At 43.2% G+C, this 22,328-nt stretch overlaps 1 protein-coding gene across 1 annotated transcript; it reads right to left on the bottom strand.

Moving 5' to 3' along the window:
* Nucleotides 1-847: 847 nt before the first annotated feature.
* On the bottom strand, nt 848-21,615 carry LOC105703163 (protein phosphatase PHLPP-like protein). The gene is made up of 18 exons (XM_012431328.1): nt 21,382-21,615; nt 20,954-21,107; nt 20,729-20,863; nt 20,405-20,658; nt 18,576-18,733; nt 17,830-17,976; nt 14,263-14,410; nt 13,842-13,967; nt 13,594-13,747; nt 13,460-13,520; nt 13,083-13,337; nt 12,685-12,891; nt 12,085-12,247; nt 11,478-11,791; nt 10,473-11,363; nt 6,057-10,315; nt 1,057-1,181; nt 848-984 (listed from the first exon to the last, which is right to left on the bottom strand). The coding sequence occupies exons 1-16, from the start codon at nt 21,604-21,606 to the stop codon at nt 9,565-9,567; spliced, it is 4,143 nt and encodes a 1,380-aa protein (XP_012286751.1). The 5' UTR covers nt 21,607-21,615; the 3' UTR covers nt 848-984; nt 1,057-1,181; nt 6,057-9,564.
* Between the last annotated feature and the right edge of the window lie 713 nt (nt 21,616-22,328).

Here is a 22,328-nt window from a genome sequence, read left to right as displayed (position 1 = left end):
GGTGTAACCGTTGTGGTAACCGAATTTATCTGGATCAGGCACGATATTGTCTGGAACGTTACTTGGAGCTGTAAAGTCAACGAAGGGTTATTTCACTTCTTTTTCTTATCCAAAAATTCGATTATATTTGGTTACACATTTGCAACTTACTATTCTTCTTGATGAGGCGTGGCGTCATGTGAGTTTCCCATTTACGTATGATTAGAGTTTTTGCTGAATTTTTAGTTCCATTCGATTGACAGATCACAGCGACGAAAAACCGAAATTCTACATCTACGTCGCTGGGAAGGGCCACCTTAGACGAGAAGGTGGGTCCATCTCTGAAATGGGGATACTTCGATTAGGCGACGATTTTACTTTCGGTACTCCTCTTGAAAGTAATGCTATTTTTTCGGTAAACGGTTTCCAAAAGTTTCAGCCATACTCATGTCATGCCTGGACGAGAAAATAAGATTATTTAACTTCTCATGTTGATATATGACATGGAATTTGCCATCATTACCAGTTAAGTTAAAAAGATACTTCTGCAAATATTTTATGACTTCGAGTTGCCCTAGTGGCGTCTTAGAGCATAATCACTTCGCCGATGCACGTAGAACTTTGTTATGTGTACATTGTGCAATAGACGAGATGAATCACTTTTTCATTGACTCGTGCATATGATCGGTTTTTTCCATAGCAAGTTGAAGTAATTGTGTAATAATGCCCATCAATGAAGTGTCAAAATTCGTTCGTAGTACATGCAACGTCTTGTAAAACTAATACTAAAACTTACTCATCTAAATCTTGATAGGAATTATAAGCTGCGAAGTCCTGACCATCGTCACTGGAGAATTCTCCGCTACCATTGCCGTCAAAGAGTACACACAAATCCGATGCACTACGTTCTCGTGTTAATTGTAAAGCCTGATTATGATTCCAACCACCTATTTCAGGTACGTTACCAACCACGTACACACATTCGTTCTTCTCCAATGGGGGCGTCTGTTCAGTCAAGAAAGGTATACATGAGAGTGAAATTTTTTTACATAAAGTATACAACATAGTTCATCATACCTGAACCCTGAACATCCAGTCTCGTTTAGTCCCCCTCATGTCGTACATATGTCCCTGCACGACTTCTGTGGTGGTACCTTTCTCCAGCTTGCTTGGTTCCCTTGACCGACGATCAGCTTCACTCTCTATAAACCACATCCGCTGCATTTTACTATAGATTCTATCTTCAGTTTTCTTTGTTTTTTTCTTATTTTTTCCACATCAGCTAAAATTCTGTAATGAGGAATTTGTTGTAGACAGAAGATTTACAATCTTACATGAATGCTTGACCAAACTTAAGAAAGACGCTGCCATTCTGTGGAAAAGTTAGTAAATTTTAAGAGGCAAGATATATCCTACTAGTTACCCTCTCTCTGACTTCCTTTTCTTTAAAGTTCAAAGTACATTAACTTCATATCCACTGCAGTATTCGATTCAAACAATGATTAAATGTGCAAGAATTAGGCATCTTTTTTATAGCATAATTTTAATCAGACTATTTTAATATTTGAATGTCTTGATTCACATGGGATCTTTATCTAATTCTTATTGTCTACCTGTCCACTTCTACAAGAGTCAATAATTATGAACCTTTCCATTGCCACATTAGCTCTAGCTACTAAGAGACATATCAATTTCCTTTCTAGCTAAGACAAGACGGTCATAATACTATACTATAATAAAGTTCCCATAATCATTCAAGGTCACTCGTAAGTGGACCGTTAAGTCTGTCACCATTACACCATTAAAAGATTCGCATGCTTTCTCAAGGCACCAAAGCCCCATCAGAAAAGCTTTCTTAGCTTAGAGTCCAGATTACATTGCAAAATACTTGATCAAAATGAGATACGTTCTCCTCTGTCACAAACTGTAAAAGCTTTTATCCACGATTAAAGAACTTTCTCCGTTACGTATGTTACTAAAAGCTTAACCATTGACACTAGCACCTTGGACAAAAAGCTCTGATAAATAAAGGAAGTCTTACACAATTAAGAAATACATTTAATAAAATGACGTATCCTAATAACGATAAAAAGTATACATAGTAATCGAACACATAATTTAACAAGCATTAACTTTCATTTAACGATGTAGCTGCATCGTGATACAGTTTCACAGCTAGCCGCACGGCCTCGAAATGTCCAAGGGGATTTAAAAATTTGAAAAGAATATTGACAAAGTTGTTTGATCGTGGTTTTATCACAGGTATGGGCGTCTGGCTGCAGAGCACGCGACGCCGTGCTAGTCCTACGGAATGGGGAAACTCACTCGAGATTTCGCACGCTCGGAGTGACGGTAGCTATTTAGGACGCGAACCAAGCGGGCCCCTCGACTCTTCGGCACTTGTCATAACTGAGATGAAATGCGGAACCTCAAAAGGCAGGCAGAAAAGTATGAAGATGGATGACGTAGTTGTCGCTCTCTAACCGTTCCGATGGCGGTGCAACCCGTGCTCGCGGCCACTCGCGTCCGGCGTCGTCCTCACAGTTCGCCGGTTTGGCCAAACCTTTCGGCCCCGCGGCCGTAACGCCGATCTTTTTACCACCGCGAGTTCACTTCGTCGCGACCATGGACCTCTGAATATAGAGAACCTGGCATAAGGTGGTAGTTTAGACAAGGGAGGGTGAAGCAACGGGACGGGGGGGGGAGTAGTCGTAAACCATATCCAAACGTGGCGCGAGATTTGAATAGGTTTTTCTACTTTTTATATTCAGACCAAAATGAAAAAGAAAGACTAAGATCAAAATTCCACGCAGAATACATCTTCGAATTATTTCATGGGCACAAAATTGAAGATGTTCAATTTGTCACAAAAATGGACTTTGACGCTGTGTTTGGCATTCACATACCAATATGGCCGACTACTCCCGTGTTTCAACCGCGGAAGCTAATGCGCAGCCTCTATCCTCAGAGGTCGCGACCAACTACATCCAACTCGATGAATACCACGAATTCGATGACAACGCCTAGCAAGATTACCAACTTCGACTTGCCAAAAGTATCTTGCTGCATGGATCACGGACCATGGACTTATATAGAGGTTCGACTCGAGCGGTGGGGAGTCGAGCGTGCGTAGACACGTTTATCAATATTTCCGACAATGGCTTCTAAAGGCGCCATTACCGAAAACCGCGAGGATCTTGAATTCATGGTTGGATAATTTCGTGTTTTTCGAGGTTTATTGACTTGGTTGACGTATATAACGTAAACCAAGTAGTTTACTATAGAAAATTGTAGAAAGTCGTAGAAGATCCGTAAATTACGTTTCCAATATAGTGCATTCTGCAGATGCATGATATATGTATCTGCAAGGTTATAAATTCACCGCCACTGAAAGTGCAAGGCTTAAATAGGAAAGTGGCATTGAAACGCATTAGTACGAATAAAAAGTAAGAAAATGAGCTAATCGCGCATTCACTGCCAACGTGACTTGTCCAATTGCATTACACGTGTTTCAATCTCCGCGTCTGCGTTCGACCAGCGCAATCGCCCAATAAAAAAACCACGGCAAGCGTGAGTTCGAAAATGGATCAATAATCAAAATTGCGTGTTACACGTTCTTTCATTTTTATTGATTCTACTCCCACCAGGTTCCACAACGCAATACACGTAATATTGCACACGATTACTCGAGCACAACTGTTATCTAGGAACGGAGTTTGACAATGTCGGATCAATAATTAAAATTGCGTCTTGTACGTTTTCATTTTCATTGATTTTACTCCCACTAGATTCCACAACGCAATACACATAAAATTGCACTCGATTACTCAGGTACAACTATTATATCTAGGAACGGAATCCCCCCCTTCCCTGGGCAAATTGCAGTGACCTTGAACTTCGCAGCGTTCCGGGGAACAGCGCAACCTAGCGGTCGATGCGGCTTTCACCCGCTACTACGGGTCAAGATCATCCATTCGTATTACGCAAAAAACCACGTGACTTGCCAAAATATTTTCGACCGCGGCTCACTTTTCGTCACACTTGTGAATATAGTGCACGCGCATCGCCATGTACACGTATGCGTATATACATAAAGACAATACATTGTACATTTGCAAAAATTATGCACACGGTTTAAACGGCGCTATCCTTGTTGAAGATGTATTCGAAAAGCAATATACTTTTCTTTTCTACAGCGCATTGTTTACCTGTAATAATTATTTGAAAAATAGCCAACTCGGCGCGTCGATTTGCGGAACGCGAGTCGAGGAGGTCGCTGTAAGTTGTCTCTATATCGCAGATAGCAGAGTGCAACTCATACGCGTTCATCTAATCGACGCGTCTGGTTGGCCACATTTTAATTAATTATTACAAATAAACAGTGCGGTGTACAAAATAAAAAATAGTACAGGACTTTCCGACTACATTTTCAACAAGGATAACGTAGAGTACATTGGGTTCATTTTTGTAACACCCTGAGCATATATATACGTAAAATATGTACATAGACTCGGTTTCGCAGATTCATAGCCGAACTCGACTGCGTCGGGACGTTTAACCCATCACGTCGTTTATCTCGACGTCAGCGTTTCCCCGCAATCGGAAACGCATCTCCGGTTCTCTGCGCTTGAATATATTTAATACGGCTTTCCTGCGGGATATTACTTTTCTTTTCGAGATTTTTGGAAATCGATTCGAGGGAATTGCCTCTGTTAAAAAATTGCCAATCCTCCTGGCAATTTCCTGGACTTAGCATGTATGCATATGCATGTTTACGTAATGTTCGGACGTTTTTCCTTCGGCTTCCGAAACATTTGCCCCAACATGCACGAATCTGCACGAATCGTGTTGTTTGTCCGTATTCTTTTATTTTCGCCTCATTGTCGAGTACAGATCTTTTCGTGTACTTTTCACTTTTTCTTCAGGGTGAAAATATTATATTTTTGCGTTCACCCGTACAAATGGCTTATCAATAGGAGGACCACTGTTTTTCTTTAAACTTCTTTAACACTTCTTCAATATCTCTTCTCGTTCTGCGAGCATGGGCTAGTTCAAGTCGGTACAAGTCAGTCCATGAGTCGAAGAAATAATGACGTGCTTCATTATTGAATTACGATTAAACCCAAGCAATAAAAGAGAGTTAAAGAAATATTGTAATTTTATAAGACATCAAATTTATAATTTGCTACTACAATCTTGTGTACCGGAAGTGCGTGAATGTTTAATTTTTAATAATGCGTGACTAATCGAAAGATGTCAGGCTTTCTTAACAAAAATAAAAAAGAGGGTAAATGCGCGTGGGACTATTATCATTGCCATTATCATTGTCATCATCGTTGTAATCGTCACGGGGTAGGTACTTCGTTTCATAAGATAAATGTCAATTGTTAAATGACGCGAAGATTAATATCCACGAGGAACGACGTGCAACTGAGGGGAAAATATTCCAGGTGGGCTTAAATCGGAAACGATCGAACGACAGGAAAAAGGCCATTTAGGAATTAAATGTTCTAATTGACCGAGTCATCAGGGGAGCTCCCTTGGGATGATTCCATGGAAGATACGGGGGTACGATGATTCCCCCTCTGCCAGGAACACCCGGATTAATATTTGCACGGATGGAGAAATCACGCTGAGGAAATATTACATCACTTGTCTCGTTGACCAGCCCAAATAATACTGTCACTTTTATCCGTCCGAAAATCTTCGAGGAAGTATTTAACAAAGGAGTTCAATTTAACTTTCGACAATTTTTCATAAAACCGGTCGCCTCTAATCAAACGATTTTTTCATTAAGCATCTCCTAAAATTATTCAAGTAATTCGGATATTTTTACACGATCAAGTTGAATTTCTGTATTAATTATACGATTAAAGTGTCGTAATACTTTTAATTTAAATCTCGTTACTTAAGTTTACGAATATATCTTCTTTTGATCATCAAGTACTTTGACGGATACTACGCAACGCTCGAATGTTTTAAACCATTTTCAAGCCTTCAGATCTCTCGGATGTAAGAAGAGAAATTTATGCAGTTACAGATTGTAACGAGATGTGGAAATTATTTTGAGTTCTCACCCTTCGGCTTGTGCCACGTGTTGGTCAGTGTCTGCTTAAGGATGGACCGTCAATTCGGGACGGGCGTAAAAGGAACCGCGGCGGTTTCGTCTTCTGATGGAGCAGAACAAAACGCACCTGTGCGATCGACGCCCGCCAACAGACTAAAATTTCAGTCGCGCTGCCAGATTGAGGGAGAAATACGCGCGAGCGTTCCCGCGCACGCGCAGTCCCGACTTGCGCCCCGCGCTGCTCCGCGCACTCTCGTAGCGCCATCAGTCGCCGTCCAATGGCGAGCGAGAGCGGATGTGCTTGCGCGCTCTCGGAAAGATCACTTTACACGATGCGGAACCGAAGGCGCACTGGACCACTGACACGTGTTCCACGCAATAACAGTGACACATCGGAGTAATAATAAAAAGGGAGATGAAGTCCCTCCCCCTTGTCTCGACTTGGTCCAATTAACATGTAAAAAACACGCGGCAAAGTGCAGCGTTAACGTGTAAAAATGTCCGCGTGCGCTGAGCATTCTAGATAATTTTAATTTTAAGGACCACGAGGTAATGTGTTTTTATTTGACGATGGAATTATTTGTTTTGGAGAAACAACGCTTGAGACGATTTTTTTTTTTATTCAGAGAATTAAGTCCGGAATTTCCACAGCGGTCGCGATATCTTTGTAATTATGCAATCTCGGAGAATTGTTTTAGTTAGAAAATTAGTTCGCGATGTCGGAAAGCGCAACGTGTGCGCGGAGCGACCGACTGTTACTGGCGAGCTCGGTGAATATAAAAATAACACCGGTGATAGCGTGCTTTAGGAAACCCGAGTGAAGGTCGTCGCCGACCGCGAAAGCAGAAGCTAGGAATCAGTCGTATTACTCTCGAAATTCAGAGTAATGGCCTTGTCGCATATCTCTTCGTAAACATTGTAACCTTTTACGACTTTTGAGAATCTCCCAAATTCCTGCACATATTGTTTGGATTTTGTAGGTGGAGTAGTCAACAGTTCTTAGAAAAACAAAAATCGCTGCGTCACCTGAGTTGGAAGTGAAACTTGATGAGAATCGGATATTATTAATTACTATTAATTATTCTTTCGCCAATTACCAGTACTGGGTGTTTTCGGTATAATTCTTTTTACTTCCTATTTGCATAATTCATATTTCATCTTAAATGAGAGAATTGTGCACTATCACTAACGAGAATGTTTACGCAAATTGTGTTCGTATTAAAACGCGAAGATGAATATAGATTGTAATTAATTGTAAAATAGAAGAGTTTCACTTTTCGAAATGGGTCTCTTTCGTAACATGCGAATTTATAAGTAATACAGTGACGTAAGAAATTTCACTTAAAAAAGAAGTACAAATAGAGTTGATGACCGTTTTTACCGGCTCTTCTGCGTTCACAAGTAAGCGAAACGTTTTAATTACCGGTTATTCCAAATAGTAATAATTATTCCTTTAGAAACGGCGGTAATGATTAGATCACGTGGCAGATATTTAATCACGGAGGTAAAAGTGCACGACACGCTGTTAAATTGGAATTTTTACGAATTCGTTAAAATTAAGGATCCTAATTAGAGAAGCTTGATTTCAGCATCAGGCGATATATGATTGCGGATCTAGCACGAGTGTTTTTGCATAAACAACATGAAACGTTGATCAGTTGATCTGAGGCGATAATCTATTGATGACTCCGAGATGTATGTACTTGAAGGCTTATCTTAAGACATTTCGCAGACTGTGGAACGCGACTTGTTTCCCGCAATACAAACAGAGATAGTAAAGAAACTCGTCACCGATCGTGTAAACACGATTGGCCAACCAGGTCGAATCGAACTCGAAAGATAATTAGGAAACTACCGCACGGCATTAATTATTGACTAGCCGATATGGTCGCAAACACAATGTTTACATCCTTCGTGAAAAAAAAAATGACATTGCGGTTACGATAGGAAATGCAGTCGTGCAAAATAAAAAATATAGGCATATTGTATCTACAATTTTGCGTCAACTCTGTTTTAAGATTGTCGCATATTCTATTTCGCAAAACGGATGAATTTGTCATGATTTTAGTTATTTATAATATTCTTTGTTTCGAGCAGCTGCACGATGACTGCACCGTGACGGAAATCAGAATTCTCTTCCTAATTTATGAGGGACTTTGGGTTAATTTTCGAACGCGTTTTATTATTCACAATTTATGTCCAATTATAAAACATCTTTTTTTACAAGATATCAGCACCACGGCGCCGATCGTTAGATTTCATTGTCACTATATCGTAATCGTCTATGCAGTCTTCAGTTATTGTTCGCTATTTGTACGTTGACCTCGGTAACGCAATTACTACTATCACTGTTAATGCCACGAGTAATGTTAAAATAATACTCTTCTCTCAAAATGTACAGTTGTGTGGCATTACCAGGGATTTAAGGGGTTATGAAAGTGGCATCTGAGGAGTCAATCGTTCATGAAACTTTTCTCCAAACTGGGTGTATCGAATCGTTTCAAATTTTATACCCCGGATATAGTGGCTCTAAGGAAGGTTTTGCCATTCATGACATTTCATTGTTTATAAAAAATGTAAAAAAATCTATAAGCAAATTAGAAAAAATAATTTTAATTTCATGGATGTTAAGACCTTTTCAATAGCCTCCATTTTCATAGTGTAAAGTTTGGAACGATTCGGTACAACCATCTCGGAGAAAAGTTTCATAAATGAGATGTCACTTTGACATCGCCTTAAGTAGTAACGGTATGAAAAATTCGATGTGTTGGAGTATTCGATTTCAGAAAACGAACGCTTTGCGTTCGCAATTTGTCGTTCTCTCCAGGTGATTCATGCACCTGGAATTGTAGAATGGACTACAGAGACTCGGTTTTGCGGAGAGAAAGGTATAAGGCTCGTAAAAAACCAATACCAGGAATTTCTCTTCTCTTATTGCAGCTACAATGTGCCCACTCCTCAATAAAATATGTTTCTTGCTGTATCTCAAGGTAAAAAAATTGATACACCGGCATCGTTTGACTCAAGTACCGCATTCCGTGAAAGGTAGTAGATGTAGCAATAAAATAGATATTCTGCACCTCCCAAGAATCCGGTTAAAATTGAAATTAGTCGTGTTTACAACAGCTGCTCATAGTTTTCAGAGTAAAATTGAAAGCCAATCAGAGCGTTTCGTTGCACTCAGCAATTACATCCCTCGGATTAATCGTTTATGAAACTTGTCTGTAACCTGGGTGTACCGAATCGTTTGAAATTTTACCACGTGAATGTAGAAACCATAAGAGAGGTCCCGACACCTATAAAATCTCACTTGGTTACAAAAAATTAAAAACCTGTTATAAACAATAATAAATATTAAATTTCATGGGAGTAGGGACCTTCCTTAGGACCTCTACATCCACGTGGAAAACTTTCAAACAATTCGGCACATCTAGTTATGAGAAAAGTGTCGAACGATTGACCCCTCGGACGCCAGTTTCATATCGCCTTAAAACCTAATTTCAACGACAAATGCGCGATCACAGTTCCGTGGTGGCGACACCCCAGTACTGCTGCATCCTCGACGCATCCTGCTCCAAGGAGTCAAGGCCACTGCCCCTTTCTCGGATGACGGCGAAGTCGTACTCCAGGTTGTAGGGCATGAGCCTTTGCAGGCTTCCGAAATACGCGGCATTCGGACCCCCATGGGGAGGTCTTCTCGTCGCAGCGTTAAGGCGGCTCGCAGATGGAGGTGGTCCCGTTGGCACCCTGGGGCCTCCTCGCTGTTCGAAGGCCCTTGCGCTGCCAAATCGTTTGGAAAGGAAAGGGAGGTTCACGGCGAGCTGCGGCGTCGACCTCGACTGTCCCCTGTGCAGGGGCGACGTCGTCAGGGTGTCCAGCTCCTTATCGAAGAGCAGCTGGGTGTTCTGCTCGAGCATATATTCCCAGCAGCGCAGTTGCTCCTCGCTGAGGTTCGCTGACCTCTCGAAGGCGTCCTCCTTCTCCACCGAGAGATCCACCTGCGCTTTCGCTGCTGCGCGCGAGGCCGCACTGCCGGTCCACACGCGCGACGACGCCGAAGAGCCGTCGACGATGCGGGGCCGCGCATGTGCCCGCATCCTGGACTCCGATTGGCCGGACTGGCTGGAGATCCCCGATTGGCCGGATTGGCCAGACTGTCCGGACTGGCCGCTGGGAGAACCGCGCTCATCCGCGCACACTGAGCCATCGCACGCTGACTCGTCCTTCGACTCTCTGGCGGGGAGGTTACGAGTTTTCTCGTTCAGCGACCTGAAGACACGGGATATTAAGGTGATACAAAGGAGTTGAGTAATTGATGTTAATAAAAAAGTTCTAGGTATTATATCATCTGAAACATCATTTCCCGTGAGCAAAATTTAGTCGTCTAGGGACCGGAATTGTCCAGGTCGAAACAGGTGACTTTTACCTGTCGATGAGACTCTTGAGGACTCCATTCGTGTACCGAGGGTCAGTGCCGTGGCAGCAGCAGGGCGCAGGGGTTTCGTGAGGTGCCGGTGCCCTGCAGCAGGGGCAACGACATCCCTGTGCACCCAGGCGACCGGGGACACCCCCCAGGGCGGTGCTTCCGCCCGTCCCAAGTCGCACGACGAGGACGCTGAGGTTCTCTTCAGCCCCATAGGCCTGTGCCAGGTCCTGCAGCCTCTTTGCTGCAAGTACCGGGTTCGCTTCCGCCCTGGCTTCTCTAACGGCCTCCTCGACGCCCAGGACCTCCCAGAGCCATCGATTCGCCAGGATGATGAACTCGTCGTCGTCTTCCAGAGGAACCTCTTCGGCCACGGGATCGGGCACCACCAGTGGGAACATCGCCGAATGTCCCAATCGATGCTGCGGCGACGATGGCGAGGTTGACGCCGAGGTCGACGTCGACGTCGGTACAGGTCGCTGTCGTCGTCGACGACGACGCTCTCGCAACTTTCTAGCTCCTCGCCAGGCTAGGGTCAAGGGACCAGCGGCTCTGCACAAAATTGCGTTGGCGTCTCCTGAGGATGCCACCCTCAGGGTGTATTTTTTCAAGGATCGAGGATGACCTCGAGAGGAAGGCTGGCAAGTCAAGTGGACCAATGTGGCGTCCACTCCGTATTTTTGCCCGTCTTCCTTCAGCTCCCTGTGTGCTGATAGTAAGGTGTACTTCAGGTAGTCCTTAGAGGTCTCCCTAATAGTCCTTTCTTCCAGAAGAAGTCGCGGCACGGCCTCCTGGAGGATACCTGGAGCTGTCTGGTTGCTTCCCCCGTCGAACAGCCCGAACAGGCCCTCCGTGTTGCAGAATGACGGCATTCGGAGCTGCGTGACGTAAAGTCTAATGGGAAAATGATTTGTTAATAATAAACTTGAATAAATGGGATGTAATATTTCTGTGGTTGAATGAACTCCTTTTCCTCCGTGATATGAATATAAATATTAATATTTAGACCTCTCTCGGGTTCCTGCAGTCTCGGAGAAGCCGACTCTCCAGGGTCGATCCGAGCCGCCATCGGAGGTGGCTTCTCGGTCGTCCTTGTCCTGGGGATCCTTGCTTTCTCCATTCTCAGGTCGAGAGGGTAAGTTTACTCTATTTTGCCCCGACACGTCCACCAGGGAAACGGGCCTGTGAGATCTGTATGCTTGGAACTGACGGGGGTCGACGTGCAATCGGGAATTGCAGGATATATCGAGGAATTGCAACTGCGGCGGCACCAAAGTTGCTAGATTTATTCGGTCCAGCCGATTATGCGCCACGTCGAGAACCTGAAATGAGTGAAATCGATTAAATATCAGGTCTTCTACCCGCAGAAAAATAATTTGGTTGATTTAACATAATCGTTTGATCGGCTGCATTTGGCTAATTTCAGAAAACGTTTCGCTTGAGCGAACTGAATTTTAGTTCACTTTTATAAAAGGAACATTATCCTCTAAGAATATGCAGTGAGATTAAAACGATAATAACCAAATATTTGGTTGAACCAACAAACATTTTATTGGTTCAACTAAATATTTTTCTGCGTGTATAGGTACATGACATGTCCCTCTCGATAACGCACCCTGAGATTCAAAGATTTGTCGAAGGCTGGACAGGACAACAGTCGATTGGAGTGTACTCGAAGAACCCGCAAATGGGGCAAATTGGCAATGTTATCCGGCAGGTACTGAAGTCGGTTCCCAGATAAGACCAGCTCTTCCAGGTCACTCCACGCTGCGACGCAACTGAAATTGAAAAAAGAGTGCATAATGCAATGCATTGCTATACCGGTTTCACTTTGCATGCATTTATTCACCGCGCTCTGTACGCTGTATTTAATTTTACATTTGCGGTGATTGTGCATTGTTTCAGTTTCATCTTTATCCTTCCCTTCTGCGCTATGGGCATTTTCGTTTAACGACGCGAGACGCGGATCGATGATCAATCGATCGATTAGAGAGCCAGCCACGTCAACGATCGATTACGATGCTGGATGGCCTCTGGTACAATATCACCTGATGAGATTGACATCCACGTTTTTCGAATCTTAATTCACTCCAATAACTTGAATCCACGTGTATGTACAATGAAGGTTTTATCTCTTCTAATTGTATTTTAGAAATTATACCCATCGACGGATGAGGTGTGTCTATTCGAATACCTGAAGATTTATCTGTAATACCTTTCAGGAAGAGTATCCAACGTGTTGTAGGCGACGTGAAGAACCCTCAAAGCGGTAAATTTAGAGAGTGCATCCAGTGCAGCATCCGTGAGACAATTTCCAGTGAGGTAGAGCTTCTCCAGGGCACTACAGAATCGAGGATTTTTATCTTCCTCGGGATATATGAGTTCGGAGAGACGATTCTTTGATAGGTTCAAGATCTTCAGCCTGAAAGAACGGTGAACAATCATGAATCGGCCACGATTATGGTAATCCACCTTTGTCCTCTATCGAAAAGGACATGTATTAACGTTTCCACACGCAGCGCCAATTCCAATTGTTCTCCTTTAGTTTGAAGTTTAATTTACTAGGAAGCAACAAGACAATTTTTTAAGTAAGTGAAATTATAGAGGGTTTACGTTTTGGTGTTGGCGAAGAAATTGGCTGGCAACGCCGTTAGGGCGTTCCCTTGCAGGGTCAGGTGAACGATGTTTAAGGTCCTGCCAGGTGGTGGCAGGGCTTGAAGCCTGTTGTGGGGTAGATGAAGAACCTCCAACCTTGTCAGCTGAGATAGCAGCTTGTCCGGTAGCACCGTTAAGCTATTGTGGGACGCAAAAAGGGCTCGCAGAACTGGAAGTTCCGGAATCCACTCTGGCAATGCATCCAGCTCGTTGCTGAAAAGGCGATTACGGGTAACTCTAATCAAGACTTAAGAAGATTAAGGAAGAAACAACGGACAACTGTACCGAATTTGGAAAATCGAATTTAAAATTCTGTTATTTGTGGATTCACTTACTAAGAGACGTCGAGATGTTCCAGATTCGTGGGGACTGGCTCGATGATCAGCTTCTTCAGTTCTGTGGAAGTGGAACAAAGCAATCAGGTCTGGCTGCCTTCTTCGAAGTAAGCCCGATTGAAAAATGCACTTACTATTATTACCAGCGATTAGTGATACCAGGTTCCTACCGCAGACTCTTAATTCCGTAAGTGCGTTTCGAGCACAGCGTACGATTCGTAGTTCCTGAAGAGCGCCGATATCCAGCTTCTCGATGCTGTTCTCGCTGACATCCAGCTGCGTGAGGTTCTGCCATGGAGAAACGTAAATTATGAAATATAGACAATTTTTCTTCCTAAATTTAGCCTTTTGTTAGGTCGTTTCATTGCGTTGGGAAGCTTACGCCGTAATTCCCCAAAATTATGTTCCCTTTTAGCCGGTTGTTCCTGAGGTTGACCTCGTGCAATTTGGCTCGATCATCCTTGTCGTCTTTGTACGATTTAACGGACCCTCCTCTTGAGAGAACCTCCTGAAAAGTGAAAACGGTCGGATAAGTCGTGATTCGGTGAGCGGAACGAACTACGAAGTAACTAAGTAACGGTGAGCGAACGTTTCGTAAGCCTCGAGTCTTTCGATGGGCGGTTCCAGTTTCGAAATTTCAGCAGAAATAAAAATCGGGTTCAAAGGAAGCGTGCGACGATGATTAAGGCGGACATTTTTGTCCCCTTACTAAAAGTATCCATTAGAGTTGGTGTGCACATATTTTTCTTTTAAAGCACATTGTTCGAAGAAGTCATCATTTGAACAATGGCGATCTGACTTACCGTCAGAGGAAGAGCACGCATATCCAAGAAGGACGGCGGTGATCCGTAAGAATTCCCCACAAGGGAAACGCCGAACAGATTCGTCAGCTCGGTTATCTCGTCAGGAAGGTCCGTGAGTTCATTTCGATCCAGGATTAGCTCTTCGAGGCTGGAAAAAATGTAAATAAAAAATTAATGCATTATAACAGAATGAGCGATCAACCGATAATTAAGGCGACGTGAAAGTGGCGTCTAAGGGATCACGTGTTTATGAAACTTATATCTAAACAAAGTGAATGAAATCGTTTAAAATTTTATCACGTGAACACAGAGACCTCAAGGAAGGTCTTGACACCCGTGGAATTACATTTATTTTTAACACGTTCCCTGTCGCGTGGGGCCTATACGCCCCACGGTCTATTCACGACAGCGTACTCGTCATTTGTTTCGGCACTGAACGTGTTAATAGGCGATTTTTCAATTTTTTACCTCGTAGTTAGCGCAACGGCGGACATAACAACCGGTCAATTAAATCGCAAAAAATATAATATGGTGTCGATTTTCGACAATTCGATTTACCAGTCCTTAAATATCATTACGCTTATAGTTTTTGTTATGCGAGATATTTGAGAATGGTCTAAGATCCTTAAATTGTCTGCAATTTTAACTGTTGATTATGTGGATCGTTGTCGTACCGTTAAGGCGTGGCTTTACACAGCTCAAAAAACCGTCAACGATATTTACAACAATTCCACGAAGGGATTTAACTAAAAATGTTGCCTGCGGCAAAAGCCTTTCGCTTTTCTTCTGGTGGGTCGATGCACCCGTGCAACCGTGCGCAACCGTCTCGCGAGTTACTCCTCCCTCGTTAAATAAATATTTCACAAAAGGAGAACACTCTTCTTACAGATCCCTCTGGGCAGGCAATCAATTCCGAAAATGTCTTCTTTCACTTTCACCCTGAAGAGGCATTCCCTCTTCAGAAAATATCCTTAAAGTCATCACGAGTCCAAACGTTAATTTCCTTCATTGAAATACGATATCAACATAATCTCGATTCCGCATTAACATATGTTATTATTATTTCATAAATTTAGTTAATATTTTGGCTCCTCGTGGTCGGAGCTCAAGCCTTTTGGGGTTTATTGTTAACCTTTTGACTGTTAAGCCCTTTTGACGTATAGGCGAAATTTGCCACCGCGTGCACGCAATAATGGACCAAATGTTGAATGTACGCCTTTTGCAGCCAAAGGGTTAAGCCAGTTTTGAGGGTTTTGAGGTCAATTTTAGATTACTCTTTTCCTGTTTCATAGAAGTTTTCCGTAAAAAACCCCCAAAATTGGCTTAAAAAATAAACCTCAAATCAATTTGTGGTGCGATCACAGAAATAAACAAAATTTCTTCGACCTGGATGGAGGTTCTACTCGCGAGGTTCTACTCGGGAGGTTCTACTCGCGAAATACACTGAAAAAAATATTCATTGAACCAGAGAAATATTTTGTTCATTCAAAGAATGATTATTTAACTGAAATAAAATTCAATTAATTGGACGCAACGCGTAATTATTCTTTGAATTAAAAATATATCTCTTTGGTTCAATGAATTTTCTTTCAGTGTACGAAATCTCAAAATCGGCTTAAAAATAAACCTCAAATCAGTTTGGGGTGCGATAACAGAAAAAAAAAAACGAAACGTTGCACACTTGGAAGGTCGAGGACCGAGGATCGCGTGCCCGTACCGCGGGTACGTCCGATCGGCGACTGCTATCGGAAGAAATTCAACGTAACGAGAGGAGGAACGAAGTGCCCACCCCCGTTTCTTTGACCCTGGTCTACCCCCGGCACTAACGGACCACGAGGTTGGTGAAAGAGAACGGCGACGGCAGCGCGGGAGGCCGTAACGTTACGCGGCCACGAGGGATAAGGTGTTCACACCGTAGTTCCTCCTCCGATCGTTTTTCTCTTTTCCTCCCATGTCTGACGAAGGGACATTCTTTTGGGAGTCCTCGAACCATGGAGATAAGATACGACGAGCCCGCAAATTTAGCCATTCCATTGCCGTTCTCATAAAACCAACAAAAAGGGAAGAGAGCTTATACAGGGGCGACCTTTCCTCTCGCTCTTTTAATCTTGGACAAATTATCGTCACACTTCACTGCGCCGTTTCATGTAAAAAGAAAGAAATGAAACAACTCTTCATTTGATCTTTTTCGTAGTTAAATCGACGCGCTGGGTTGAAGATATTCATAAAATCCACGCACGCGAAGAAACCATGAAGTGAAAATTACGTAAATTTCTCCAGTTTTTTTTTTTACTTTCGTGAATTTTTTTGCAGAGAGGTTACCTTTGTCGGCGAGTTCAAATGGAAATATTCAACGGGCAGTCTCTTTTAATCTTCGTGATTTTTTTAGCTACATAAAGTGACGTCACGGTTCCAGTATGCGAGGAAAAATCGCGTAAAGGACAAGTAGCACCCGACGCGGCACGTCCCTTGCGAAAAATCACGGCGAGTGATTAATCACGCTTTCTGTTGTGCAACTTTTGCGTACAACTGATGGACACCCAGAAGTACGTTTACGCGGCGGAGAAATCCGAATACGGAAACTCGGCACCCGTGGTCAGGGAACCGCGTAACCGGTAGAGCCGTGGTTTGAACTAGAGTAATCGCGATACATCGCACCCACTTTCTCCCGGTTCGATCGTCCAACGTGAGATAATTCGATCGCCGACAAATGGAGAAAGTGAAAAGTACTCTTAGTTACCCTCCCATCGGAGGTACCAAGTACGAGATGGTACCATCTTGAGATTAAAAAGGTTCGGGAGGGAGTAACAATGGTAGGGTATAAGCGCGCGGCGGAGGGAACAGCGTCGTGCCGCCATCTTGGAATTTCGCTTTCGTGATGTTAATCAGCGTCGTCTGCAACCACTTGTTGCAATCCGCAGATAGTAATCATTTAATAAATGGTCATCTCCAAAGTATACTTTTAGTTCTGGTATAAACAATGGAACTATTAAAACAGGGATGGATGGTTCGCTGCGTAGGTGACGCTCAAGACGTTAGGGGCGGCCATCTTTCTTTGATAGCGATCATCCCTATGTTAAACCGATATAAACACAGTTCGAAGTAGCCGTTACTGTCATTCTCAATTAGATTCAAGGTATATAGTTATTTCCGTTCATTTTGTAGAATATTTCGTACTTTTTCTTGCATCTCTTTACTCTTAGGTACCATCCAATCGGCCCACGGCGATCGGGAGAGTTCGGAACTGATCGGCAATCACCGTGATCGTCGTTCGTTCCAGTTTGCGAGTACCGTCCGGGGTCTGCCACCTGAAGTTTTTCTCGGTTCGATGCTTCTACCTCTGTCAGGACACAGTCAAAGCGATTTCCGGGGCCCCTTATCAATTTCACGTCATCATTGAGTCCAAGGAGACCAGTGTTGAGTTTAATATAGACTTGTCCACGACGTGACATAAACGGGGTGAAAACAGGATTCAAGATGGCCACCCAAAGTTTCGTAATTTCATAGACGCATTCAATGATTGTTGGAGGTATTTATTAATGACTTGTGAGATAAACAAGGACGTACTTAACCAATCGGCTGATTTCAGCGGGGACGCGATGGATCCTATTTCCCGAAAGGTCCAGGCGAGTAAGTCCCCTCAGTTCAAATAGTTCCCGAGGGATCGCCTCCAGCCCGTTGTCCCTCAGGCTGGCGAAACGGAGGTTCTGGAATCTACAAGCAGGAGATTTAATACAAAACTCTACCTTTACTGGAATTATTAATCCTCAGGTGTAAAGTATACGCTAAGAAAACAATTTTTTTTTCTCTCCAAGAAATTATTTCTTTGAATGGAGACAAAGAAACTGCTGTATAAAATTAAAGAAATATAGTCTTCGCCTAAAAATTCCGAATGTTTAACTTTGGTGCACTGCATCGATCGAATATGTAATACCTTAAAATAATGAAGTAAGAAGTCGAAACTATACATGTAATTTGTTTACTTTCATTCAGACATGATTTTCTTGTAAGAAAACAAATTTTTTATTCAAACGTTTTTTTCCGTTCAATGAAATGAGATATTTCTTCATATCTAAGAAATTATTTTTTTCCTTAGATCGAATACAATAATCCACCGTTATTTGTCGCAATTAGACGCGTTTTAATGAAATTCGCAGAATATTATAATTTCTTTGAACAAAAAACAGATATTTCTTTGAGGTAGTTACATGTTATTCTATCAAAACCCTGTCATTTGATCCGAATGAGCATTGTTCAAATTTTCATTGGATCAGTGAGGCCTTTCTTATCAGTGTACCTTTTGAACGACTCACCTTTGTAGGACCGCCAGGTTGCTCTCGGGGTAGGCCAGCTGGTTCTCCCCGAGGAGGAGCTCTTCTACCGAAAAGGCGAGGACGCTCTCCGGGATCCTGGACAGTCCAACCTTATCGAGGTCCAGTTTTCCGCTGCACCCTGAAGCCACCGACGTGGCCTAATCGATCTCGTTAGAAATGCGTGATTGCACCGTGAGTTTACTTAACGGGACCGAAACTCGCATCAATCCACACTCTAATCCATCACTGACACTGTGGGTTACCCTCAGGGTAAGCGCACCGATTGTTGCACAAACATGCGGATTTATAGAAATTGTTCCAATTCCTATATTCGATCTATTGTACGAATCCTGGCATACAAAGTATTGTATTAGACCGTCCAGAAAATTGTCGCGGTCTTTGCGGTTTAACATTTGATCTTTTGTATTCGAATAAAGTTTCTACCCTGAGAAAAAAAATGTTGAACCAAAGAAAAATGTTGTTAATTCAAGGAATAATTATTTAACTGAAATAAACTTGCTCCACATTTTGATACGATAATTGCCTCAAATATTAATTTCTGTTTCATTCAGGTTATTTAATTGAAAATGGAAAGGATGAGAATTCCGGCGATTCTCTTGCACGAGTTCGAGATGAGCTGAAAGGCAGCTGCAGTTGCTTGCAATATCAAAGATGCATTTGGTCCAGAACTGTTAACTTCCTTCTGGAAGAATTCTTTGAGTATCAAGGACCAAGTGCGTGGACGACCAGTGGCCATTGACGCAACAAAAAAATATAAAATTAACATTTAAAACACAATTTTTACCCTAAAAACGTATAGCGAAATCCGTGCTTCGAAATGGATGTAAAGGAGAAACGACTTAATTTGAAAACGAAGCGTTAAACTTTAACCGGCAGGAATAGAAACCACATTTTGGATAATTTAACAAGTGTACACGGTGCACTTACCCTGGAACGGTAAATCGGGAATTATGTTCAGCATTGGGAATGATTAATGATATTTCTATAGGGAATTTGTAGTTTCGCATTTTCGCGAACGTTTTGGAGTCACCTCCAAAGAGTCCGTGCCGCAATAAGCCGTAAGGATGGTTGCCATTTTTCAGAGGAAGACGCGGACGCGGCCGACGTCGCGACGCCGAGTTCTGTGGGGCCGGCGAGGCGGACGACCGACGACTGACGGTTTAACATCGCGCACGAGAAGCGCCCTTCACAGCGTAATTCGTCATTTCCTGACGTCTCTGGAGCGAAACCATCATCGGGTAGTTCACGTAACTCACTTGTTTTCCTTCGTGATTCTTGAAATTAACCCCTTTACAATATAGGAAAAATGAACCCTCAGAGCTATTGAGGTGGGAAAAGAGTTCTGGGATTCACTCGACCTGGAAGACTCGGCAGAGTTTCGCTCCAAATGCATTCATACGTACGTACGCACATACACGCGACGCTACCTAGTCCTTAACGCCATGTTTGGGTATGTTAAATTCGCACAAATTATATTATACAAGTTTTTACGGTAGTTGAATCCGAATACGATATTAATAATTCAGAATCCAATTAGTTTAATGGATATATCCATTTTCATAAAAATCGGAATAGGGCGTGTAATGTCTTTCCTTTATATAGACCAGCCACAGTGAAGGGGTTAAAAAGAAGAGAAAATTGAAAAGACCCGCTCAGATCAGCCAGGTATTTCTTGAAAAATTCAGTTTCTTGATTCCTCTATCTTAGTGCCTTGTTTTCAGGAAAAGGCTTAATCGAATTACTCTTTTTTATTTGCGCAGTCGCAGATCCCGTTAAGTCGACGAGGTAATAAGGCAATGTCGACTCACCTTCCTAAGCCATCCAAGCCAGAGGTCTCTGTCCCAGGGGTGCTGGAAACCCAGGTACAGGTGTCTGGCCTCGGGATGGGGCCTTGGGGGTTCTTCGTGTGACATCATGGGCAAACCAGTGACACGAAGTACCAGTTTGCCAAGTCGAGGAGGTGCGTGACAAACGGCACCTCCTCTGCCACCCCCAATTGTGCGGCCCAGGTCGTCAGTTCCAAAGCCTAATTCCATCCACTCGGGTCGCGACTCGGGAGAGGCTGCGAATTGATATCGGATTCAGGTATGGACTGTCGATTTCGAATGCTGATTTAACAAAAGACTGATTACCAGGGTAGAGGAAGAGCCTGGATCCGACGACTGCAAGGGCGCGGCGCTTCCATTGGGGTGAGACCAACCCCTTCAGCACGAGGACGTGTCCGCATCGGGTATAGCCCTTTAATTCTGCCAAGGGCTCTGCAGGACCTAGAATAAAAATCGAAATTAATGCAGAATACTTGATTTCGCTGTTAAGTGTTTCGACATTTCAGGCAATAACTTCAGGCTGACGCTAACCCGTGTGGAAAGCGATGAGGTGCCTCAGCTCCTTATCGATGCCAAAATTCTTGCGTCTGGATGCATCTCTGTATCCTAATCTCCGCAAAAAGGATTCCTGGATTCTAAGTGGATTTTCCAGGTACGACAGTCTCCTTCCCGGTTCACCTCCATACTAAAACATAGCGGCCATTGATACTAAACATTTGTACCTTTAAATATATACCGTAAAAAATAATCATCTTATAAGTGAATTGATACCCACTTATTACAAATCTCTAAATAAATCTCATTCTCTTTTGATTTTGATCAAGTGTGAAAGATCCGTACCAGATTTGTTACATACGTTACGTATTATTTTAAGATACTATAAAATTAGTATCACATGTCCGAACGAAGCTTCAAGCGATAGTGACAAATTTACAATATTTTTTAGCACAATCATTCACCTGCACAAAAATGGTGACATCTTCAGGCAGCAGAGTATCCCTGCAGACATCCTTGCAAGTGGTATCGAAATCAACATGAATCAGGGCACTGTCAACGCCCGTGCAGATTCTGATCCATCCGCTTTTATCTTCCTCCTTCTCCACCTTATCGATCCTACCCACCCTATCGATCTTCTCCAGTCTATTCACTTTGTCCAGGCCATCGATCCTATCCATCCTCCCCATCTTAGCCAGCCTATTCACCTCCAGATGATCCGTCTTCTCCACCATGTCCTTATCTACCTTAAAATCCCTTAATCGACGTTCCCCGACCACAGAGGCCACTTTTAAATCCTTTCTTTTTTCGTACCCTCCAATTTCGGTCATCCAAGGTAAAGAACGAGATTGTTTAACGGCGTTCTTACTCCCTAACGTCGTTTTACTCCGAATTGTGGTTTTAGGCCGCTGATGGAACTTCTCACAATTGGACAGGATCTTCCGATTGAGCTCTCTGATCAGCTCCAGTCTCCTGGAGATGGAATCGCTTTTATCCATCTTGGTCTTTGCTGGACTTCCAGGATCTTGGACCTTCGGGACCTCGACTTTTCCTCGTCGCTTCCTTCTTTTCGAGTCCACCGCCACTCCGTAAGTAACCGGAGATTCGGAGGTATTGTCTAATGAATTGGAAGTTGGATCTGGATCTGGATCCAGGTTGCTCTCGATTTTTTTCTCAACTTCGAAGGCGTGGATGAGCTCTATGCCACCTCTTTTGACAAAGGGTCGCACTTTCATCCCCATACTGGAGCCGCTGCTCACGCTGACCGTTTCGTTGAGCTCCCAGTTCACCACCGACGGACATAATCGGGGTCCAATCTTGGAATCCACCTTTGGTGAATTTTCGGCGCCCACCATTTCATCGGTGAAGTGGTCTTCAACTTTACCCGCAATTTTCCTGGCTCCCTTAAAAA

Source organism: Orussus abietinus, unplaced genomic scaffold (genome assembly GCF_000612105.2).
Source record: "Orussus abietinus isolate OABI.00-Male unplaced genomic scaffold, Oabi_2.0 scaffold627, whole genome shotgun sequence".
Lineage (NCBI taxonomy): Eukaryota > Metazoa > Arthropoda > Insecta > Hymenoptera > Orussidae > Orussus > Orussus abietinus.
The sequence above is the reverse complement of the archived record's forward strand: the minus strand, read 5'-3'. Positions and strand labels throughout refer to the sequence as shown.